Genomic DNA, 19,788 nt, shown 5'->3' with positions numbered 1-19,788 from the left:
ATAATTCAGCATGCGATAATGATAAGAAATCCTGTGGAGTAGACAAAAATGTGCACGGCTCCACAGTGCAGCCTTTAACGAATTGTTATCGGCTATGGTCCTAATACTACAACATCTTGACATTAAAAATATCCTTAAAACTGTAAACGATATCTTAAATGGTGAAGTATAGTTGCTTGCTTGCAGACAGGGATTGTGTTCCTCCAATGAGGAGTAGTAAACGCTGTGCTGCTGTGTTCATCTTTCTCTCAATGCCATTAAAAATGCATTACCTCAAACATTGTTCTTTAAATATCAGTTGGAAAAGGGTGCTTCATAAATTGAACACTACTAATAAAGTCATATTGAATTATATCACATCACAGATATTAAAAAGAAAATTATAATGACAGATTGTAAAACGGTATGACAGATTTTTTAAAACCTTTCCGTCAAAATGACAGACAACAATAAAGTCCAGCCTAACCTCTAGCATAGATGTCTTATACTCCATTTTCCCCAGACATTTGGTTGAAATTTGGTAATTTCTGAAGGAATTTCCTTTTAAATCAGGAAACCAGCTGTGTTATTCAAAGAAAAGGAGATATATAAGTGGAAATCTTGAGACAATACTTAAATCTACTTGTAATTATAGGGAAAACTACAAAATAGCTGTACTAATTTAATGTAAATCCAATTTTTGCAGCTGTACAAAGACATTTTGCCGATTTGCTCTTTTGGTATACTTTCACAACCCACTTTTGGATTCTGACACCAGATGAGAATCACTGGTTAGGACCGATATTGAGATCACAATTAATAAACATGATAATACAATGTTTTAACATCATCTCCATCAAATTCAACACATTTTAAATTTTTAACTTACAACAAATAAGAAGAACCAAAAAAAAAAAAAAAAAAAAAAAAAAAACTTTAAAAACAATAAAGACTTCTTAACACCAGGGATGTCCTGATCCTGATCACATGTATTGGACATGTAGGGGCCGATACTAAGCATTTTTAATTGATCGGTGATCGGCAATTTGATCCGATCAGCCCAGCCAATTATTTATGTCAGTTAACGTAAATGGAAAACAATTTACGACAGGCTGTAAACGCGCCAGTAACAACAAAGCAGCAGTAGCATATTAGCTTTCATGTGTTAAAATATCAGCGGTGTGGAAATACTGCAAACTTATAAGCAAAAACAGTCCAACGGCCACTTGCAGCATCTGTAACACGATCGTTTCACAAGGTGGTAGCAGCAGAGCTGCGTTTAATTCTACAAATTTGATCTGTCATCTCTGATCAAAATATGCAGTGGAATACGGAGACTTTACAAGAGCAACAGGCAGCTTCACCAAAGCAACAACCTCTGGACTTTAAGAGAACAGACAAGTACCCTCGAGAGATGGATAAGGCAAAAAAGATAACAGAAAAGGTGGTCGAATTCATCGCGTTGGACAACCAGCCCGTCTCCTTGGTGGAGAATTTGGGCCCACGCTATGCCCTGCTGTCTCGACATTACATTACTGACACTGTTTTACCGGAGTTGTACAACAAAGCACGTGACAGCATACTAGAGAAAAGCAACTTCACTGCCATTAGCTTCACTACAGACATTTGGAGCTCTGATGTTTTCCCCATGTCACTGCTGAGTCTCTGAGAAATAGAAGTGAGCGGGGAAAGTAATGTAGCAGCTCTAGTCGCACTTTAGAAATTGCACTGAAATTGCAGGAGTGCCTTGTATTTGGGTTTTATTCCAGTGTTAATATTTTGGTTTACATCTTAGATTAAGCTGCTACATTTTAATAAGGATGGTTGTTTTGAATCTGTATGATTCACATGTTTTTGATCCTATTCAAGTTAAACTGTTTACACCACTTTAAAGTGGAGTTAGGATGTTTTTAATTCATTTTTGAGTTCAGTTTTTGTTGTGACTAATAGAGTCAAGTTAACTTCTAAGTGGAATTATAATATTTTACATTCATTTATTGAATTCATATGTTATTGTTACTAGTGACTCTGTTACACCACCTCTAAGTGAATCTGAGGTTATTTGAGCTCACTTTTTTGACTGCTCAGGTCGTTCAGCTGACCACTTTAAGTGGATTTTGATTGTCTGATTGAATACCAAACACTGCACTAAGTGAATATGTAAATTTATTTTTTGACAGATAATTAAAGCAAAACAGAGCTATTACACCATACTGACAAAATCTATGGGAAAAAGACTGTTTAACCTTGATTATCTCAATTTAGTGTGGATACCGACCATAACTAGCAGATTCATAATATTCAGGAAAAGACAAAGGGACACAATAATGTTTGTCTTTTGTGTGCATCACAGATTGACCTTTTACAAGTTTGTAGCATTAGCCCTAAGGGATTTGTTTCTTTTTTTAAGATTGTGCATATTGAGAATGAAGTTGTTTTAAATAATATTCATGCTCTTGCTCATATATATTTAGGATTGCCCATCGAGTGTGGTGTTTGATTTTTCAGTGACAGAAAACAACGTTACCACTCTTATGCCGACCTGCTTCGGCATGAGTATGTGATAGTTAAGAGGTATAGGGTTACTTGTTGAGAGTGGTTGTATAAAAGGCCTGCTAGTGAATTGGCTAACTTGGACTTAGCCAGTGCAAAGAGCAACACTGAAAGCTTTTCGTGACTGAAAAGATGTTTTCACTCTACTGCTGCTTTGGCACGGGTTTTTGATCTTTAAGGTGGGCTTGTCCCATATGTCTAGGGCCTGCTGCCACGTTGGCTGTTAGCTTGGATGTTGCTGTAGCAGAGAGCCACACCGACAGCTTTTTTGGCAGAGAAGATGTTTTTGTGTGTCTTCTGGAATGATGTGTCCCCTCCTTGCAAAAAAAGAGCACTGAATTAAGTAAGGATATTTTCTTGTTTCCACTCACACAGAAAGTGAGAGAGAGGAGAAGATGCAGCTGAATAAATTTAAGTAACCAATTATAATAAAACAGGCAAATAATAATAAGAATTAAAAAATTACTTTTCCAGAACATACAATTCATTTAGGCATTTCAACCAGCATCTCAGATAGTTGCTGTCAGCCATATACTAGCTTTTAACCTAGTCTTGTTTTCTCCTGTAATTAAAACTTGTAAGCAAACTCCTACCTCAGCAACACGGTCCAAATTCCAGAAAAAATGTGTAAAACATTCATGTACCGGAATTTAAACCTCAGTACAATATTACTAGAACTCCAACAGTACAGATCCATTTTTCAATACCATAGCAACAAAAATAGAAGTCCTTGGTACCTAATAATGGGTAACTTTGAATTTCCAAACACCAAAAATTTCTGGCAAACTCCTGCACCCTGCCTAAACTGCACAAATATATGGGCTCTCTCTTGTTTTGTTTCATTTTTTGGTTAGAATGAATGGAAATATGTCGTTTTTTTGCTGCTTTACAATACTATGGATCATTAAAACAATGAAATTGTATTGTTTCAAAACCTGGGGTACCAAAATGTATCATCAAAGTATTCAACATTCAGACAAACTTCATACTTAAGCTCTATGTACCCAAGACTGGTCTTTACATTTTATACAAACTTCAAACCCACACAGGTCTATTTATATTTTTTTCTTTCCTACTTGGGTCTCTGTAAGACGTAGGTGAGGAGGAAAGCCCGGAGAGACTCGATGCTGGTCTTTTCCAACAGGATCCACTCCCGCACCACCGCCTCCATGATGGCTGTGGCTGCTTGGAACAGCACATAGTCCACCTTACTTGTCTCTGGGGATGGGGAAGAAGGAGGTGAAGAAAAAGACAAACAAAAGAAGAAAAAGATAAAAGGAGGGAAAACATGAGTTTGAAATGAACTGTACAGAAGACTTTCATACATTTAAAATATCTTCACTAAAATAGGCAGACAAAATGTGAAAGAGATTTGGTTCAACTGTTGTGAGGATAAATATGAAAAATATTCCTGTTAAACCCAAAATTCAACAGAGGACTTATGAAGCTTAGATGGAAAAGTTTAATCAAATCAAACATGCAACAAAAAACCTGCTCTATGTTTAACAACATTAAATGTAAAATAGAACAAGCCATTTAAATGCATGGTAAATCTAAATTATGGTCTTTTAAAGATAAAATAATGTTTATCCAAGTCATAAAGGTTAAAAAAAGTTTTTCAGGCAATTTTTAGGTCAATGGTTACCCAATATATGCTTGCAGATGGCAAAAGGGGATTTTGATTTCCTGAAGGAGAGGAATATGTGCTCAGCATGCTGCCTCTGTTCTGTGCTGACCATGGAAGGCGGTGCCTGGAAACAAAAAGCATATAAAAAAATTACCTCCATAGTCATTTGACAATGTTTCAGGAAATTGATCGTACACATCTTTCATCAGTTTCACCAATAGTATCATATCGTGGATGTTAAACATAGTCATATTTAAAAATGTTCTAACAACAGACAATATCAAAAAAGTGACCATACCTACAGGGGGTTAGAGCAAGAAATACACCTTAAATAAAAGTGAGAGAGCACAACCTGTATGCACACACACACACACACCCACACACACACACACCCACAGACTTTTATTGAGCAGTGTCGCCATGATACAGCTCTGCAGGAAAGTCACATTCCAGGCCTAATTGCAGTAAAAGCAGCTCCTGGGGCTGAAGGCAGCGGAGGAACTAAAGACCCTTTTATCTGAGAGCACCTCTCTCTCACTCTCTTTCCCTATCTCTCACACACACTTCAAGGCACATAATATACCGTGATGAGATGGCAGACACAACAGGGAATAACATCAAAATTGAGTAGTCTGATAAAATCCAAGAAAATAAAATAATCTCCTTCAAACTGAATATGTACCTTTGTTAAAAAACAAGCTGCCTCCCAATGTTTACTTTAGCCAAAGAAATGATCATATTCAATGCATAACGTAAAAAAAATAATTCTCCTCTTTAACATTAAGTAAAAGTTTTTGCTTGAGAAACAGAGCAATTTAAAGATGTTAAGTTGCTGATACTTGAGACACTTTTGACAAGAGTTTTACAACAGTGCAACCGAAGACATGCCAATAGTTGATAGTATTAAAAAAAAGTCAAAGCTCTAAAAAAAACAAAAAGGGGGAAAGGTCAGATCTTCAGTCAGATTTTAAACAAAAAGATGAGGAGAAGGATTGCAAAACACTGTCTGAATTTTACTATTACAATGGCAACATCTCTGTACCAGAACTTTGTGATTATGTCTGTGCGATTTGAACAGTGTGCAGGAGTTTGCCTGCATTTTTTGGTAATTAAAAATAACAAATTGCTCTAAATCTGGATACCCAGGACTTTTATGTTCATTACCTTGGTATTAATATGGTTTGAGTTTTCCTAGTATCACATCAAAGTTTAAAAATTCTAGCATTGTGGCAACTAGAGATGCACAGACATATCAGTTTAATATCGGTACCAGCTGATATCAGCCCTGTTTATAAACATCAACCATAGGGTAAATAATGTAGCATTAACAGACATCAGTTACCATTCAGTTATAACTGCTGATTAAAAAAAGCAGTTTTACCAGGCAGAAGTCACCTGTTGGAAAAACTCTGATCTGTTTTCAAGGTCAATTGTGAGAGAAAATGTTGGCATACAAGGAGTCTTACAACAACAGGAAGTAATATAAAAAAACCCCATCTGTACTGGCATTGGAAAGATTGTTATGCTATCATCCGTGTTGGTACTGACCCTTAGTTTTTAAAATCGCTGCAATCTGGTGACAACCATAAGGTTAAGTGTTATAGCTTCTTTCAGCAAACTGTTTTGATTTCAGACCCTAAACCTTTACTGTTTAAGCCAGACCTTACTGCGCTCACCTGCATCATTTTCAGCCCCAATAAACAGACATTTTTACCAACTATGAATGGTCTAGTAAATCCACTACACATCACTTATCCAGCACCAACAGACAAACAGACAAGAGACGAGATGGTGACAACAGAATAATTTAACAGCTAAGAGACCAATAATCAGGAGCTGGAGGAGAACAAAGTAGGGTTAAAGGAATGTTTCCAATGGACTTGGATTCATCAAGCTGTCTGGCAGAGTCAATCTATTGCTGTTTTTAAGTCCAATAAGGTTTCAGGTAGGGATGCACAACATTATCTGTATGATATTGCTGCAATTTAGCAGTGCTACCCCAAACTGCTTTCCTCAGCTCATATTTGAAAAAACATATAAAATAGCTAAGAGCCCTGTACTATCTCCTTTGCAGCTGGAGTTTTATGACTTATAGAAATTAAACAAAAAATGTCATTGCTTCCTTGTTTAGAAAGAATTAGAAGATCAGCTGCCTATGTTCTAAACAGATCCCTTCAAAATTAGTCCATGTGTCAGTCCTTTAAATGTATATGATATAGATGATGTTTTGCTGTCTCTATATTTCTATATTTGAGATACATGGATTGAGAAAATTAAGGCAGATGCCAAAACCAATGTTTAAAATAACTATTTAGCTCCTTGGTTTCCCAACTGATGGGATGGGACCCAAAAGTGGGTTGTGAAACTATTTTCATTGGATTGAGGGAAAAAAATGTGCGGCAAGAAGTCTCCGATACACTTTTATTTTGGAATACATGTCTCCATCTCTTTGTTTCATCACAACTTTTGTTTAATCTCAAGTCAAAACTGCACTATATTTCATTAGAAACACTTAATGATTTAAGAATTCTTTCGATGAAAGCGTACAACATGACCTATATTTTTTATCATGTTTGACGAAGAAAACAAATCAGAGTTTATCATCAGGTGACTTCTTCTGCCCTAGAAACTGTCTTCTTTGAGTAAGCAGTTAGGTATTCTAGCTTGCAGACCCTGAATTGATATTCATATCATGTTAACACCAACTTCTGACATCAGTTCATGAAACAGTATCATATCAGTCAACAAGGCAGATATCAGCCATTCATGATATTAAACCAATGTAGAGGTGCAGCTGCAATCTATTTATTAGTAATGGTTGCTATCTTATGCTTCAAGAGGTTAAAACTGTTTACCATTTTTTTTTAAATTGCTGCCAATAGCAAACTGGCAACTGTAAGTGTCAAGTCTCAGAGTGAATAAATCAAGAGCAGTTCTATATTCTACTATAAACCCAACATTAGATAGATTACATTTCAGACTGACAACCATCAATTATTTTGATCAGATTGACTACATGGTTGTATTATATGGGTGTAAAATCAACAGCCTTTAATACCATTGTAGCTTGTTAAATGTCCAACAAACCTAGAAACAGAAATGGTAAATATATACTTATATAGCCAACATCACGGCCTGACAATGCGAACCGTTCATCCAGAAAACACCTGCTGACTTCAGTGTGAGGGAATAGTGCTTATTTAGCTGGCATGTGCTCATATGTAGCAACCTAACCACCAACACGGGCACTTCGTGTTAAATTTAAACAGTAAACAAAGAGACATTTGTGCATAAACCGTACAAAGAGAAAGCAAAATGGCAGAAAGAAAAACAGGCTCTAGCTAGCTAATTTAACCCACACAGAGACTCAAAGGATGCACATGGTTAGCCTCTTGCTCTTAGCTGTTGTATTAAGTGTTGTGTACTCCCATACAGTGTAAAGGGTACTGAAAACAGTGGGAAATTAGACTAAAAATGACCGTTCTTGAATGTTGTGGTGGGTTTTGTAGAAGCTAAAGCGACATAAAGGTTGAATCACAAGCATAGTGATGTTCCGACTGTCTCCGGAGTGCAGTAAAACTTGATGTAACGTAACATCAACGGCTGACATGACACCGCACGAGCCGTTGAAGTTTCTAGCAAGCAGTGTCCAAACGTAAGCTAATGTTTAAAGATGATGGAGGATGATATGAAAAGAATATAGAGGGATTAAGATAGAAGAGGCGAGTGTTGGTATGAAAATTTTAGGGATGGAGAGGCAAATGAAGGCGCCACGCATCGCTCAGATACTGCTTCAACGGTTGCTGAAAACTCAACACATTTAACAACAAAAACCGAGAAGGAGCTAACAACCGCTCGGGACCCTAACCGTCAAACACCACCGACTCAAAGTTAATATACACGTATATTCTACTCACTCATGGCTAAAAATCAAGGTTTAATTCATACCATTAAAACTTTGGCAGCGCTTTCCAGCTGTGTGATCACTTCTGGTGCACCAACCGCCGCCATCATCGTCCCTCTCCAATGACGCGCCATGCGCTCTGCATTGTGGGATTACAGCTCTGCTGGTACCCGGCAGGGTTAAGCCTAGTTCAATCCCGACAGCTTCAGCGTGGTGGAGGCATCGAGTTACGTAATCAAGACTCGAGGAAACCTACCGGTACAGGTGTTTTTTTCTTACCCTTCTGCTTTATACATCGTAAAATAGTGTGATTTTTTTTTAAAGTCCTGCTTTTCAATTGGCTCAACAGTATAGGGGGATTGCCAGATGCCTTCTAAAAAAACAAAGAATATTTCAAAATGTTTTGAAATTGTATATTTTACTCATGCATGTGATTTAACCTTTCTTTAACCAGACAAAGACCCACTGAGATCGTGATCCCTTTTACAATTAAATTGTAATTCAAATAATGGCTGAAAAGGTTGAGAACCCCTGAGACAGTACTCATAATGATATATTACTATGTATATACATAGTACAATACAATATAATTCCTATATATGTATTCCGTGAAAAGATCTGAGTTTTAATTTGCGATAAATCTAATAATTACTATAGTTAATTGAAATTAAAAAATTGCATGTTTTACAAATAACATTTTAAAATTCCACCTTTGCATTCATAACCGTTATTGTGTCATTTTGGATTTTCTGCTTTCTTAAACTAAGGTTGATCGACAGCCTGTTTGGATGTCGTTTTTATCGGTAGACTGAAGATTTCGATATGAATTTAACCACAGAAAAAAGGAATTTGTTATGGAATGAAAAGGAATTAATAGGAAAAGGTTAATGCTTTACAACACAAGTTGCACATTACTTTTGACTTGTTCACTGAGCCGTCTTTGAGGTTTTTCAGATGAAATAAAACATTAAGGAGCAGTGGTGGATCTTTTTTTAGATCACTGTGGCTGCAGGGAGAAACTGCATTGGCTCAACCAAAGAGTGCTGAAAGGGACAGGAAATCATGAGATTAATCTTGAGCAAACAAAAAGTGAGTGCTAAATTGTGGACAGGATAAATTTTGACAGCCTTAATTATTATATAATATGACATTGTTGCAGATGTTTGAACTGAGCTACTTTGAAAACAGGGCATCAACGTTTGATAGTTAATTTATATATTGTATTACAAGCTGAATAAGAAAAGTAACTATGCTGTTGAATAAAAGTTGTGCAGTAAAAATTTCAATATTAAACAATGAAATATAGTGGTGTGACATTCAAGTAGAATGAAATTAAAATATTTAAAAAATCACCTGAAAAATTTACCCTATAACACAGAATTGTTTTGTATTATTTAATATTGGCTAATGTCTTTAGTATTCATCTGTTTTATGTTTTATTATAGTGTCCTTTAATACAACTTACATGTTTAAAGGCAAAAATTCTGGGTTTTGAATCCTTCTTTCTATTTTTGGATACAGACATGCAAGAATACCTCACAAAACAATTAAAAAATGCTAAATATACGCACATATAAATTAATGTAAGAAAATTATGTATTAGCATTCTTTTTTGACCAGCAGTGGAGCTGTCTGCCTTTGGCACTTCTTGTTTGCTGTGTACTACAAATAACTATACAACTTTATAATAAAAATTGTGAATGGTACTGAAATGAAATACAGAAAAAGGACAAAAATAACATTTTGAATTTTTGTTATGTATTTAAGACAAACTAATCCTATTTACACATTTAATTAAAAGTAAAAAGATTTTTTTTCTTTTTGCATCTGTGCTCTTGATCTCTCAAGAATGCTCTTAGGCAATTTCTTCCAGCTGTGCACAAATGTCCTCTCTGATCCAAGAATAAACTAACAAGGTTTGTAGGAGAAAAGGCAAGGTCATTTGGCCATATTTTCATCCCTTACTTTTGAGAACAGTACCCCAGAAATCCCCTATACCAAAACCCCTTCTCTTAGCTTCATTATGTTTGCTAAAGAAAAAGCAAATTCAATTTTAATTTTCACTTAAAACTGGCATTAGATCTCTCATCCTACAAGGGATGAATTCATGAAATCTGGAATTTACCTCAGGATTAACAAAGTATCTATCTATCTATGACAACAGATATACCTCAAACTTTAAATTTAACTTCAATACAAACCTAATTTTGTTGTTACGACCCAACGTTTATGCTATAATGGGCCTATGAATGACATTTAAGTTATAATAAGACAGAAATTGCCATCATTCACACATAAATGCAGTGAAATAAAGCATGAGTCAAAGTTGGTTAATTTAATTTATACATACATTTTACACACAAGGACTGAAAGCATTTTTACAAATTCTCAGTTCATACATAAATGTAAAAAAGAGATAGCCGACATCACGCTGATGTCACATTACATCATCGATAATACTGCGTAGACATGAATTTCTTAACATTGACACAAGGAAATTTGGAAAAAAGGGAAAAGATACAAAAAATATGTTTATCTGTATAAATATAAATGCAAGAGTAACAGAATTGTATCATACATTAAGGAAAATCCTCCTTAGAGTAAAAATACAAAATGAAAAAGGATACACAAGTAAGTCTTGTGAAGAAATCAGTCAAAGATTGTCAGTCATCACTCTCTAACTTTAGAAACAGAAAAAAACAAACAAAAACACATCCAGGAAACACCTCACACACTCTTATAAAGCTATTTTTATGTCCTGGTCAATGGAAACACAGATCAGAGAAGTGAAGGCACGTCTGGACCAGCTGAAAGAAAAACTGGAAAGAGTGGGAAAGCAAAACCATCTCTGCCTCTGTCTCAAGATGGTGCACTTAAGTAAGGCATTTCTTCAGGAAGGGATCCAGTCAGGCTGCTCTGTCAAAGGCAGGTTGGATAATTTGGACAGCTCTCAGGCAACACTGGCTATGTTTACATACTTTTTACTGGTTTTAGACTACATACTGTATAAAAATATATGTTTATATACAGCATACATTTTAAAATGGTGTGGGTCACCATAATACTGATTCACATTTTTTCTTTTTGTCAATTCATGCAACTATGTCATTCTGTGATCTAAAATTTTGAAAGTTGGACCTTTCATCTAAACCACATGAAACCAGAAGCTAAAACGACCATTTCCATTTACTTAATAATGAGCCAAGAGGAAAAGGGTGGCTAAATGGCATTTTCAAGTGACTTTATATAAAGGAAAAAAGTCTTTTCATTTTCTCATAATGGATTGTAGTTTAACATTCTTGTTAATCTGCAAGTTATTTTTTCCATGAAATTGTGGGAATTTCTTTCTAAAATGATCTCTAACAACTATAGGCCTGGATATAGGAATGTTATAGACAATGTAAAATCCCATTATATTGTCATGTGCATTTTTCCAAAAAAATAACTTGTATCTGATCTGTATTTATCTAAATATATGTGTAAACAAAAATGAGCAAATAATTAAATATATGTTTATTCTCCCCTCTCTTTTGGAAAAGTGGTTGTACTACAGAATTGGATCAAGTCTTAGTGATGCTTATCATTAAGTTACAGAAAGGACTTTTGAAGTCAATGTTCAGCAGCTGCCTATTGAAACCGCTATCTGGAACTAACTCTAGAACATTGGTTACCAACCTGGAGTTTGGGAACCTCTAGGAGGAGTGCCAAAGATCTCAGGCATACGCAAGGATTTGGGGCTTTTTCACTATGACTCAGATCCAAACCAAGTTGACTCAGATCCAAACCAAGTGGTGCTGCGTGTGTGGCTACGGCAAGCAGGCCAAGAATGGTTCTGCTCCTGAGCAGGGCCAGAGCACGCCTGCCCCACCGCCATTATTTGGGGATGGCTAACAGACATGTTTAAGTAGCAACCACTGCACCAAACTTTGAAATATCTGATTACCAGTAGAAGAAGAAACTTTGGAGTAGAAACAATGGCTAACTCTTTGACAGCAGAAGATGCAAAACAATGCTTAATGAAGCATGGCTAATTAACGTCATTGCCTCAAAACGCCATGCCATAAGCTTTAAACGCACCCTCAAACAGGTAGCTTGGTTGTGGTGGAAAAGCAAAGCTCCTACCACACCGGCCTACCGTGCCGAGTCAAATCAAGTACAGCCAAGCCGCTCAGTATAATGGAAATCCCCATATGCCTGCTGTATGTCTAAATTATATTTGCATGAATGTATAATAGCTTACTGAAATACCTGTAACAGATTTTATGGATAGTTTAAACAAACAAAGGGGGAGCTCAGTGGAAAAAGAAACCACTGCATTAGATCAACCTAGAAACAGACAAAAGTAGAGCAGAGTTGGGCTTTAAGCCCTGTGATGAACAGCGCTGACATGCTAGTTCTGCATAACCTCTGTCATTCTTAAACCTTAAACAAACACATTATTAAAAAAATCCACCCTCCTCTACAGTGTGCTCCAAAATTGTTTTTTGAACCAGGCAAAATTGGCATTTAAACATGGGTTTATGTGTGACATCTGCAGACACACCAAGTGACAAATCAAGGAAAGGCCATTTCTGCACTGGCTTCACTTTCAGCGATAATGGGATGAATGTATACTGAATGACAAAGAACAGACGCAAAATAAGCTAAAAATTGCATTGAAAAACATTTAAGTAAATGTTCCATCTTTGCATAACTCTTTAAAAATGTGAGCTTTAATTTATTCTTCAGCCTAACCTGCTAAACATCTGCCTTTTCTAATTCTACCAACTGTGACTCATAGATTAGAGTAGGAGCAAGATTGTAGCTGCATGTAAACAAAGCCAGTGTAAATGTAAAGCCTGCTCCATCAACTTACCCAGATTCAGAGTTATTGCAGATAAAAGAGGTTTGTAAAAGAAACATAATAAGAAAACAATCTGTTAAGATTGTGCTGCTCATTTTAAACACAAGGCACATTTGCAGAAAAAAAAACAAACTTACAATACATCGTCAAGCAAAAAAAAAAAAAAAAAGTAACAAATCTTCTCCACACGTTTTCAATCATTCTGCCAGTTACTCGTCAGAAAATTATAAAGGTTCTGACTTCTGTAGCATCACCAGCCAAATAGAAAATACTGTTGAAACAGCTTGGTATCAATACACCAAACAGTTATCATGTTATTCTGATTGTCAATAAGCAAGAAGATACTGGGTGATAGTGTTGTCAGATACAGAACATGGCACAGCTCTGTGGTAAAGGAAGAGTTAAAACAACACTCAAACTGGTGGTCATTTCAGATAAATAAAGAAAATGTACCAAACACTCTTTGTTGAAGTTTTTGTAAAACACAGAAAGCTATTCATTCTTTTTTCAGATTACATATCCTGAAGCCAACCTGCCTCGCTCCTCGTCGTCATTTTATCGTCTCTTTTCCATCTCTTAACCAAAACCAGAATCCTTTTGATCCTCTTTTCTTCCTGCATTCAGGGCCAGCCCGTCTGCAGGAGCTGAAAAGAGTCTACCATCCATAATTCTGCAAACACTGCTCGTAATCATCGATCAACATCGTCTCCTTAAAGCGGCGACAACGCCAACATTCAATATGAAAGGCACACAGCTCATTACTTTCAACAACCAGGCACACATGGCAGCTTTAGCCAACGCTTCTTTAAGCCACAACAAAAGAAAAACAGGAACAAATGTAACATTTATAATAATAATGTAAATAATATTAACCACAATAATAAGCAGCATGTTGTAACTGAAAAAGAAAATATATATAAACCATTATATTTGTACATTTCAGTACAAAAAAGGATATTAAGTGTTTAGAAAACTATATATAATGTATTTTTTGTATTGCACATAGTCATACTATCACGCTTGTTGGTGGTGTAAGTGTTTTATGTTTTCATGAATACCTCCAGGAGATATGAGGAGGCTGGTTAACGCCACTGATGAAATAATCTTTGAAAACATTGGTAAAAAGTGTGCATCTTAGGCTTGCAATATACTGGATTTTTCTGAGCCTCATGTTTAGCCAGATTTCAAAGGGATGACCTGATCTGTGATATCAGTTGTTTGTCCAAATAATCTTCATGTTTGTAATGTCAATATGACTACTACTGATCTTGATTGAGTTGGAGCCTCCACAATCTAGAATCCTACATATCAAACAGGTCCAGGTGCGTCCACCATGTATGTCGTTCATTAGATGTCATGTGAGTTTCTGTGAAATCTTGAGCTTTGTGGTCTTACAGTCTGGCTAAATCTAGTGTATGCATTCAGGACATAATAGTGCTAAAAATCAGTTGAAACTATCCTTAAATTTGTGGCTTACTAAATTTTTAATACAGTTTGGAAATCATCTAGCATGCAATCAGTCTTTGAGAAAGTGTTAAAGTTTTGATTCTCAGCCAGGAGGTGAGTCAGTCTTATACGAGTGTGTCCAGCTCAGGTCCTTATTTCTTTCAGTTTTCTTAAATCAGGTTGTAGTCTACTTGACTTTTCTTTCTCTGTTGCAAAGCAAAGGAGAAATGTGCAGCCCTGACAAACAAGAAGTATGGTGTGATCATACGACATTATTAATCTTTTTCAATTTTTTTCTGCAGTTTGAGGAAAACCTCAAAGCATGCATCATTCCACATTTGCACATGCAATGCTATACTAGGACTGGGCGGTGACATGGTAATACTGTATCTCAGGGTTTTAAAAAATAGCCATGGTGTTGCTTTAATTACAGTAATGATGATAGAACTGTGTAATGAATTTATGTTTAGAACAAATGCCATAAGAATATGTGTCTGTCTCCACCAGCAGCACCACAGCAAGTGTAAGAAAATGCTTTAATGAATAAAATCCTGCTAATGATCTCAGGCCAATTTGGCAAATGACAATTGCGCACATAGATACCACTTGGTATAAATATGGTTATTCTTTTTTCTGTGTATAATTAGTAATGAGAGATGATGAAGTTAACGCTATGAATAACTAGAGGTACTACACGCTGCTGTGGCAAAGTCAAGCATTATTGAACCATCAACAGTTTTTAAAAACATCTAAACTGACCTTTAACCTTTTTATGTAAAATGTAGGCTAGTATGTAGGATGAAGTTTGTTGTTTCTCATTAGTTATTTAACGCTATGAAGAAGTCTAACTTTTTGTAAGCTTCCAGTAAAGTAAACCAGTGACAGAACGGCATTTGCCACTGATGTTCAGCATGAATAAATAATAATTAAGGCCCATATATATGTATTTAAAGCACAGGAAAAATGACTTCACATTCTTAGATACTGTATGAAAATAGCTGTGGATGGTGCATATGAGCTATTGCAGAGAGAGGGAGAGGAAAGGATAATTTTAGTCTGATGTAACTCGGCTTACCTAAGGTGTAAAACAATGCTTCAACTATAAATCACTTCCAGCATCCCTGTAATCAACTTCATCATTTTTTTTAAAAACTCAAAGCGTTTTGCTAAAGATTTAAATAAAGCACATGTAGAGGGGTATGCTCTGCTCACTGTGTTTGCATGTGCTCACTGGCAAATGCCTGTATAATGTGGTTTTTAAACACCTGGTGGAAATACTGGTCAAATTTGGAGAAGGTTCGAGGGTATTAAAAAACAGATACCGCCCAATCCTGTGTAATACATGTCCAAATCTGTTTGGCTGCACTGGCAACTATTCTTACTTTACCCACTTAGACCGGATACAATGTTTGCATGCAAATATAACTTTAAGACCAGATGTAATGTCATCCAGTTTTCACATTGTTTTCAAGACACTTGACTGATGAACTGCAATGTGATTCACCAAAATACACCTAACAATGCTTTGGTTTAAGCCTTTTTGGCCTCCAAACTGAAAAGCTGATGGATGAACATGTTGAGCAGTGGCAACCTGATGTCTACTATAGGCAACTAAGACATAGCGAAGGGAGTGCCATACAGACCGACCACCACCGACAGACCGACAATAAGTACACCTATGAATTAGACAAAAACCCAGATTATGATGTGATGCAGATAATTTTGATTTGATCAATGTTTTCCTAGGGATTTCCTATTTACTATTACAGTCAAGGGTTTAAGCTCCTAAGTGTTTGTTGTTTAATGTCTTTGAATACTTCAGAGGCAAACACATAAGGATTTAAGTACATAATGAAATTCTTTGTGTATTTTTCTTTTTTTTTTTTGTTTTGTTTTGTTTTTTTCAGAAAACCTTGGGGACTGTTTAAGAACAAAGGAGTTTTTAAGGTGGCCTTGGGTCTAAATGCAAGCAATTCAGGCACTCATGTTGGCATGTCAAATCTTGGGATAGATGTTTATCTTCACTTGTCAGATGAATGAGGTTTATAAATGTGCTGACATTAGAAACTAAAAATATTACATGAGAAGAATAACTGTCAAGATATTAGCTGAATAAACTGCTATGATTTGAATTTTTGTGGTGCATATTTTGAAGTCATGCAAGTTAAAAACACATTTGAATCTGATTTAAGCAACCACAGCACCTGGACTGAGACATTAGTAGCATTTCAAAACAGCTCTGCATTTGTATTGAAAGACATGTTTTCCATGATTAATTTAGTTTTTAGACTTTTGAAAATAATTTAAATATTAAAAATGTTTTATCTATGTGAAAAAGGCACTAAAATGGAGAATCTGTAACAGAAGGCCTTGCATGAACACAAGGACATTTTTTGTAACAGTAACCTCTGAGGGAGGAAGAATCCGGCTCCATGTGAAGGACAAAACATGAAACAAAAGGTTGGCACAAATTGAGGCAGCAGTGGATACCTACATAAGATAGAATATGCAACTGTTTTTGGTTACACGTGTGAAAATTTGTCAAATTTGATTTGCAAAAGCTGAGCAATTCAAACTTAAAACACAGAAATATATTTCAATAATAACAGAGACCTGTTGCTGCCAAAAGGGACGTATATCCTCTCACAGCACATGGCTGCTAAATGACTATTGCTCTGTGAAGGCGTGCATTTGTTTACATTTTTTTCTCTGTAGTCTAAGGGAGTTTCTTGTGACAAAAACAAACAATGCAATTTGCCTGTAGAGTCCAACACTTTTTTTCATCCTCTACATAACCTGTGCAGGATGATCGTATGTGTGTGCACGTGCATGCATGTGTCTTTGTAGCTTATTTTGCAGCAGCTGTGAAAAAGGTGTGTTCCTTATTTAGTCCCCCCTTCCCCCTGCTAGCCACCGATTCCACTCCTCACTTTGCTGTGTCAAATACTGGGTGTAAAGCAGCTCAGATACAACAGGACTCTGCTCCTGTTTGAAAAGATCATGGAGGTGTTTCAGTCGTCTGTAAGACACAAGGGTGGAAGGAATGGGACGAGGAAACAGTCCTCACATCAGAAATCTTATCTTTGATTCAGACATCCTTACATTCCCAAGAATTTTGACTCTTTTCTTTAAACCTGTGCAGTTTTTGAGTCTTGTAACTGCATGTGCTTCACCATTATGCAGTCAGTGTAGTTTCTTGGTCCCGGATCAGGCGAGTTTTACTGTCAAAGTCGATGTGGATGAGCTATAGATTCCACAAGGTGGCGATGTTTGTCAATCCTGCTTCTGCAACAGTCACACCTGATCTGTGTAAACATGCACGGACATGTGCAGCATCTACACTCGGACAGAAAGAAGAGCAGGTGGGAGGATCATTGGCTGATGATGAGCATTATTGGCTGTAATTAAAAATGCTGCTCTAAACGTACACCGGCTCACAGCCCTCTCCCTGCTCTCCCTCCTCCTCTACATCTTCTTCCTCCTCCTCTTCCTCTTGTTCGTCTTCTTCTTCAGGCCCCATGCAGGTGGCCCCTGCAATGCTTGGCAGCCCCTCGCAGCTCTCAGGTGGTTTGGGGTAGCGGAAGGGGCAGCCATTGTCGTCGAAGAACCTGCGGAAGGTGAACTCGTAGAAAGCGTGCTCTGGGTGCTTCCCATGTGGCGAGCAGAGCATGTCCAAAGCCCGGGTGCTGTCCCCGCTGTCACTCCACGCTCCAGGGCCGCCCTCCTCTTCCACGGGGTCAAAATTTGACGTATCCATTGGGTGGGCGATCTTGGGTCTGTAGGGTGCTGGTTGCTGACGGAGATTGCTGGAGAAGTCCATCTGGGTGAAGAAAGGGTGAGCTTTGATCTCGCCAGCGCCGTTTGCACCCAGACGATCTTCAGCAGAGCAACAGAGATGGCCGATGATGTCAACGGCCTCAGGGCTCAGTTTTACCTGAGCGGGAACCTGCAGAGTGCTCTCCCAGTTTATGACCTGCAGAGGAGAGGACACATGCATTTTTGATTAAACTGATACAATTACTCTGATTCCCTGGTACAGTTTTGACTCTTGATTAAAAGCTTATTTATTAGTTAAAACACAATGACTAAATTAAACAATCACACAAGATTCAGCTTTGACACTTGCTAAATAGTGTTTATGAATAGTTTGGTATAATTCTTTCTTTATTTTTTTACCATACACCTGCTTTGTAGAAATGTTCTCTCCAAATTAATTTCCCAGTATAAAAATTCTTGAAAGAATGTAATGGTTTTGTATCATCTTTTCTAGTTTCTGCCAACCTAGCCTCACAACTCACACAAACTCAAAACTTGCCTCTCATTGCTCCAGGCTCTTTTAACACAAGTTAAAGGTTGTAAAAAAGAAGAAGACAGCACATAATCAGAGTTGACTGATTAAGAGCAAAAACAAGGAAGGCTTTTCTTTTGACCCACTGGGACCATTTTTATTGGGTTGCTGATTAGTAGCTTTAACTTGGCTTTACCAAAGCCTTTGGAAATGCAGAGAAGAGGACTCAGTTTGTTTTATGTGTGGAGGTGCTCAGTGATGAAAGCTTCAAATTAAACAATATGGACAGAAATCTCAAACTGAAGAACCCACCAACTCTTGAGCTGTTTTTTTATGCTTTATCTTAAAGCACAAAAAACAACAAGTAGTCACCATAAGAGTTAATGTCTCTCCAGAGGACTAAACACTTTGACTTCTTACTTTTGCTCTTTATATCAACGCCCTAATATGTAACGCCCAAGCTAATCTTTTTGTATTTAACTTGCTGGCACAATTTTGAGTTCTTTTTTCGTCTTTCAGAACATAAGTCTGGGACGAAAATGGTCTAGTATCTAGGTCATGTCCCATGTAAGTGGGAGCCCCAGGCTCAAGTCTGACCTGCAGCTCTTTTGCTGAACTCTTATCTCTGTTTCTGAAGTGTCCTTTTCCACTGCCCTTTTCTCTGAATACAGGCATAAAAAGCCCACAAATATATCTTAAAAATATGAATAAAAATGTAAGTCTGTTTTGATCTCATTAGGCTGTAAAATAACCAAGGGAAAGAACTGTTTCCTAAAGAAATCTTTTGCTAAACCTAACCATTAACTGGGTGACTTTCAGACACTACATTTTACTGATTTAATTGCCTTTCTCAGCTATTCAATTTTTCTTGAAGCATTCTCTCAAACAAATATTGATGGTACAAAATCCTGCTGCAAAACTAAATCCTGCTTTGAAATAATAAAACAAGATAAAGAGGTCCAAAAAAGATTTTGAACTAGCATGTAGTCATACAAGACTTCTGTAATTTTACTTTTAATATGCTGGTGTAAATGACATATTTCTCTAAGATTGGATCCAAAGGAGACTTTGGAGCAGCTCCGTTCCCTTTGTGTGAAATAGAAATGAACTACGTCCTCATATTTCACTTATGAATACGAGGAGAACCA

General features: G+C 36.8%; 2 protein-coding genes across 2 annotated transcripts in view; both read right to left on the bottom strand.

The window, feature by feature from the left end:
- xpo4 (exportin 4) overlaps nt 1–8,197 on the bottom strand; it is an 86,421-nt gene extending 78,224 nt beyond the window's left edge. Inside the window, exons 1-3 of the mRNA XM_041807354.1 lie at nt 8,108–8,197; nt 4,178–4,283; nt 3,609–3,750 (exon numbers count right to left, since the gene is read on the bottom strand). Of these exons, the coding sequence (XP_041663288.1) occupies nt 3,609–3,750; nt 4,178–4,283; nt 8,108–8,197 (338 nt within the window). The remainder of the gene's footprint in view (nt 1–3,608; nt 3,751–4,177; nt 4,284–8,107) is intronic.
- A 2,186-nt stretch (nt 8,198–10,383) lies between these two features.
- The window catches only part of lats2 (large tumor suppressor kinase 2), a 59,078-nt gene continuing 49,673 nt past the window's right edge, over nt 10,384–19,788 (bottom strand). The window contains exon 9 of the mRNA XM_041806287.1: nt 10,384–18,325. Within this exon, the coding sequence (XP_041662221.1) occupies nt 17,771–18,325 (555 nt within the window). The 3' untranslated portion in view covers nt 10,384–17,770. The remainder of the gene's footprint in view (nt 18,326–19,788) is intronic.

This window comes from Cheilinus undulatus, linkage group 15 (genome assembly GCF_018320785.1).
Source record: "Cheilinus undulatus linkage group 15, ASM1832078v1, whole genome shotgun sequence".
Classification (NCBI taxonomy): domain Eukaryota; kingdom Metazoa; phylum Chordata; class Actinopteri; order Labriformes; family Labridae; genus Cheilinus; species Cheilinus undulatus.
The sequence above is the reverse complement of the archived record's forward strand: the minus strand, read 5'-3'. Positions and strand labels throughout refer to the sequence as shown.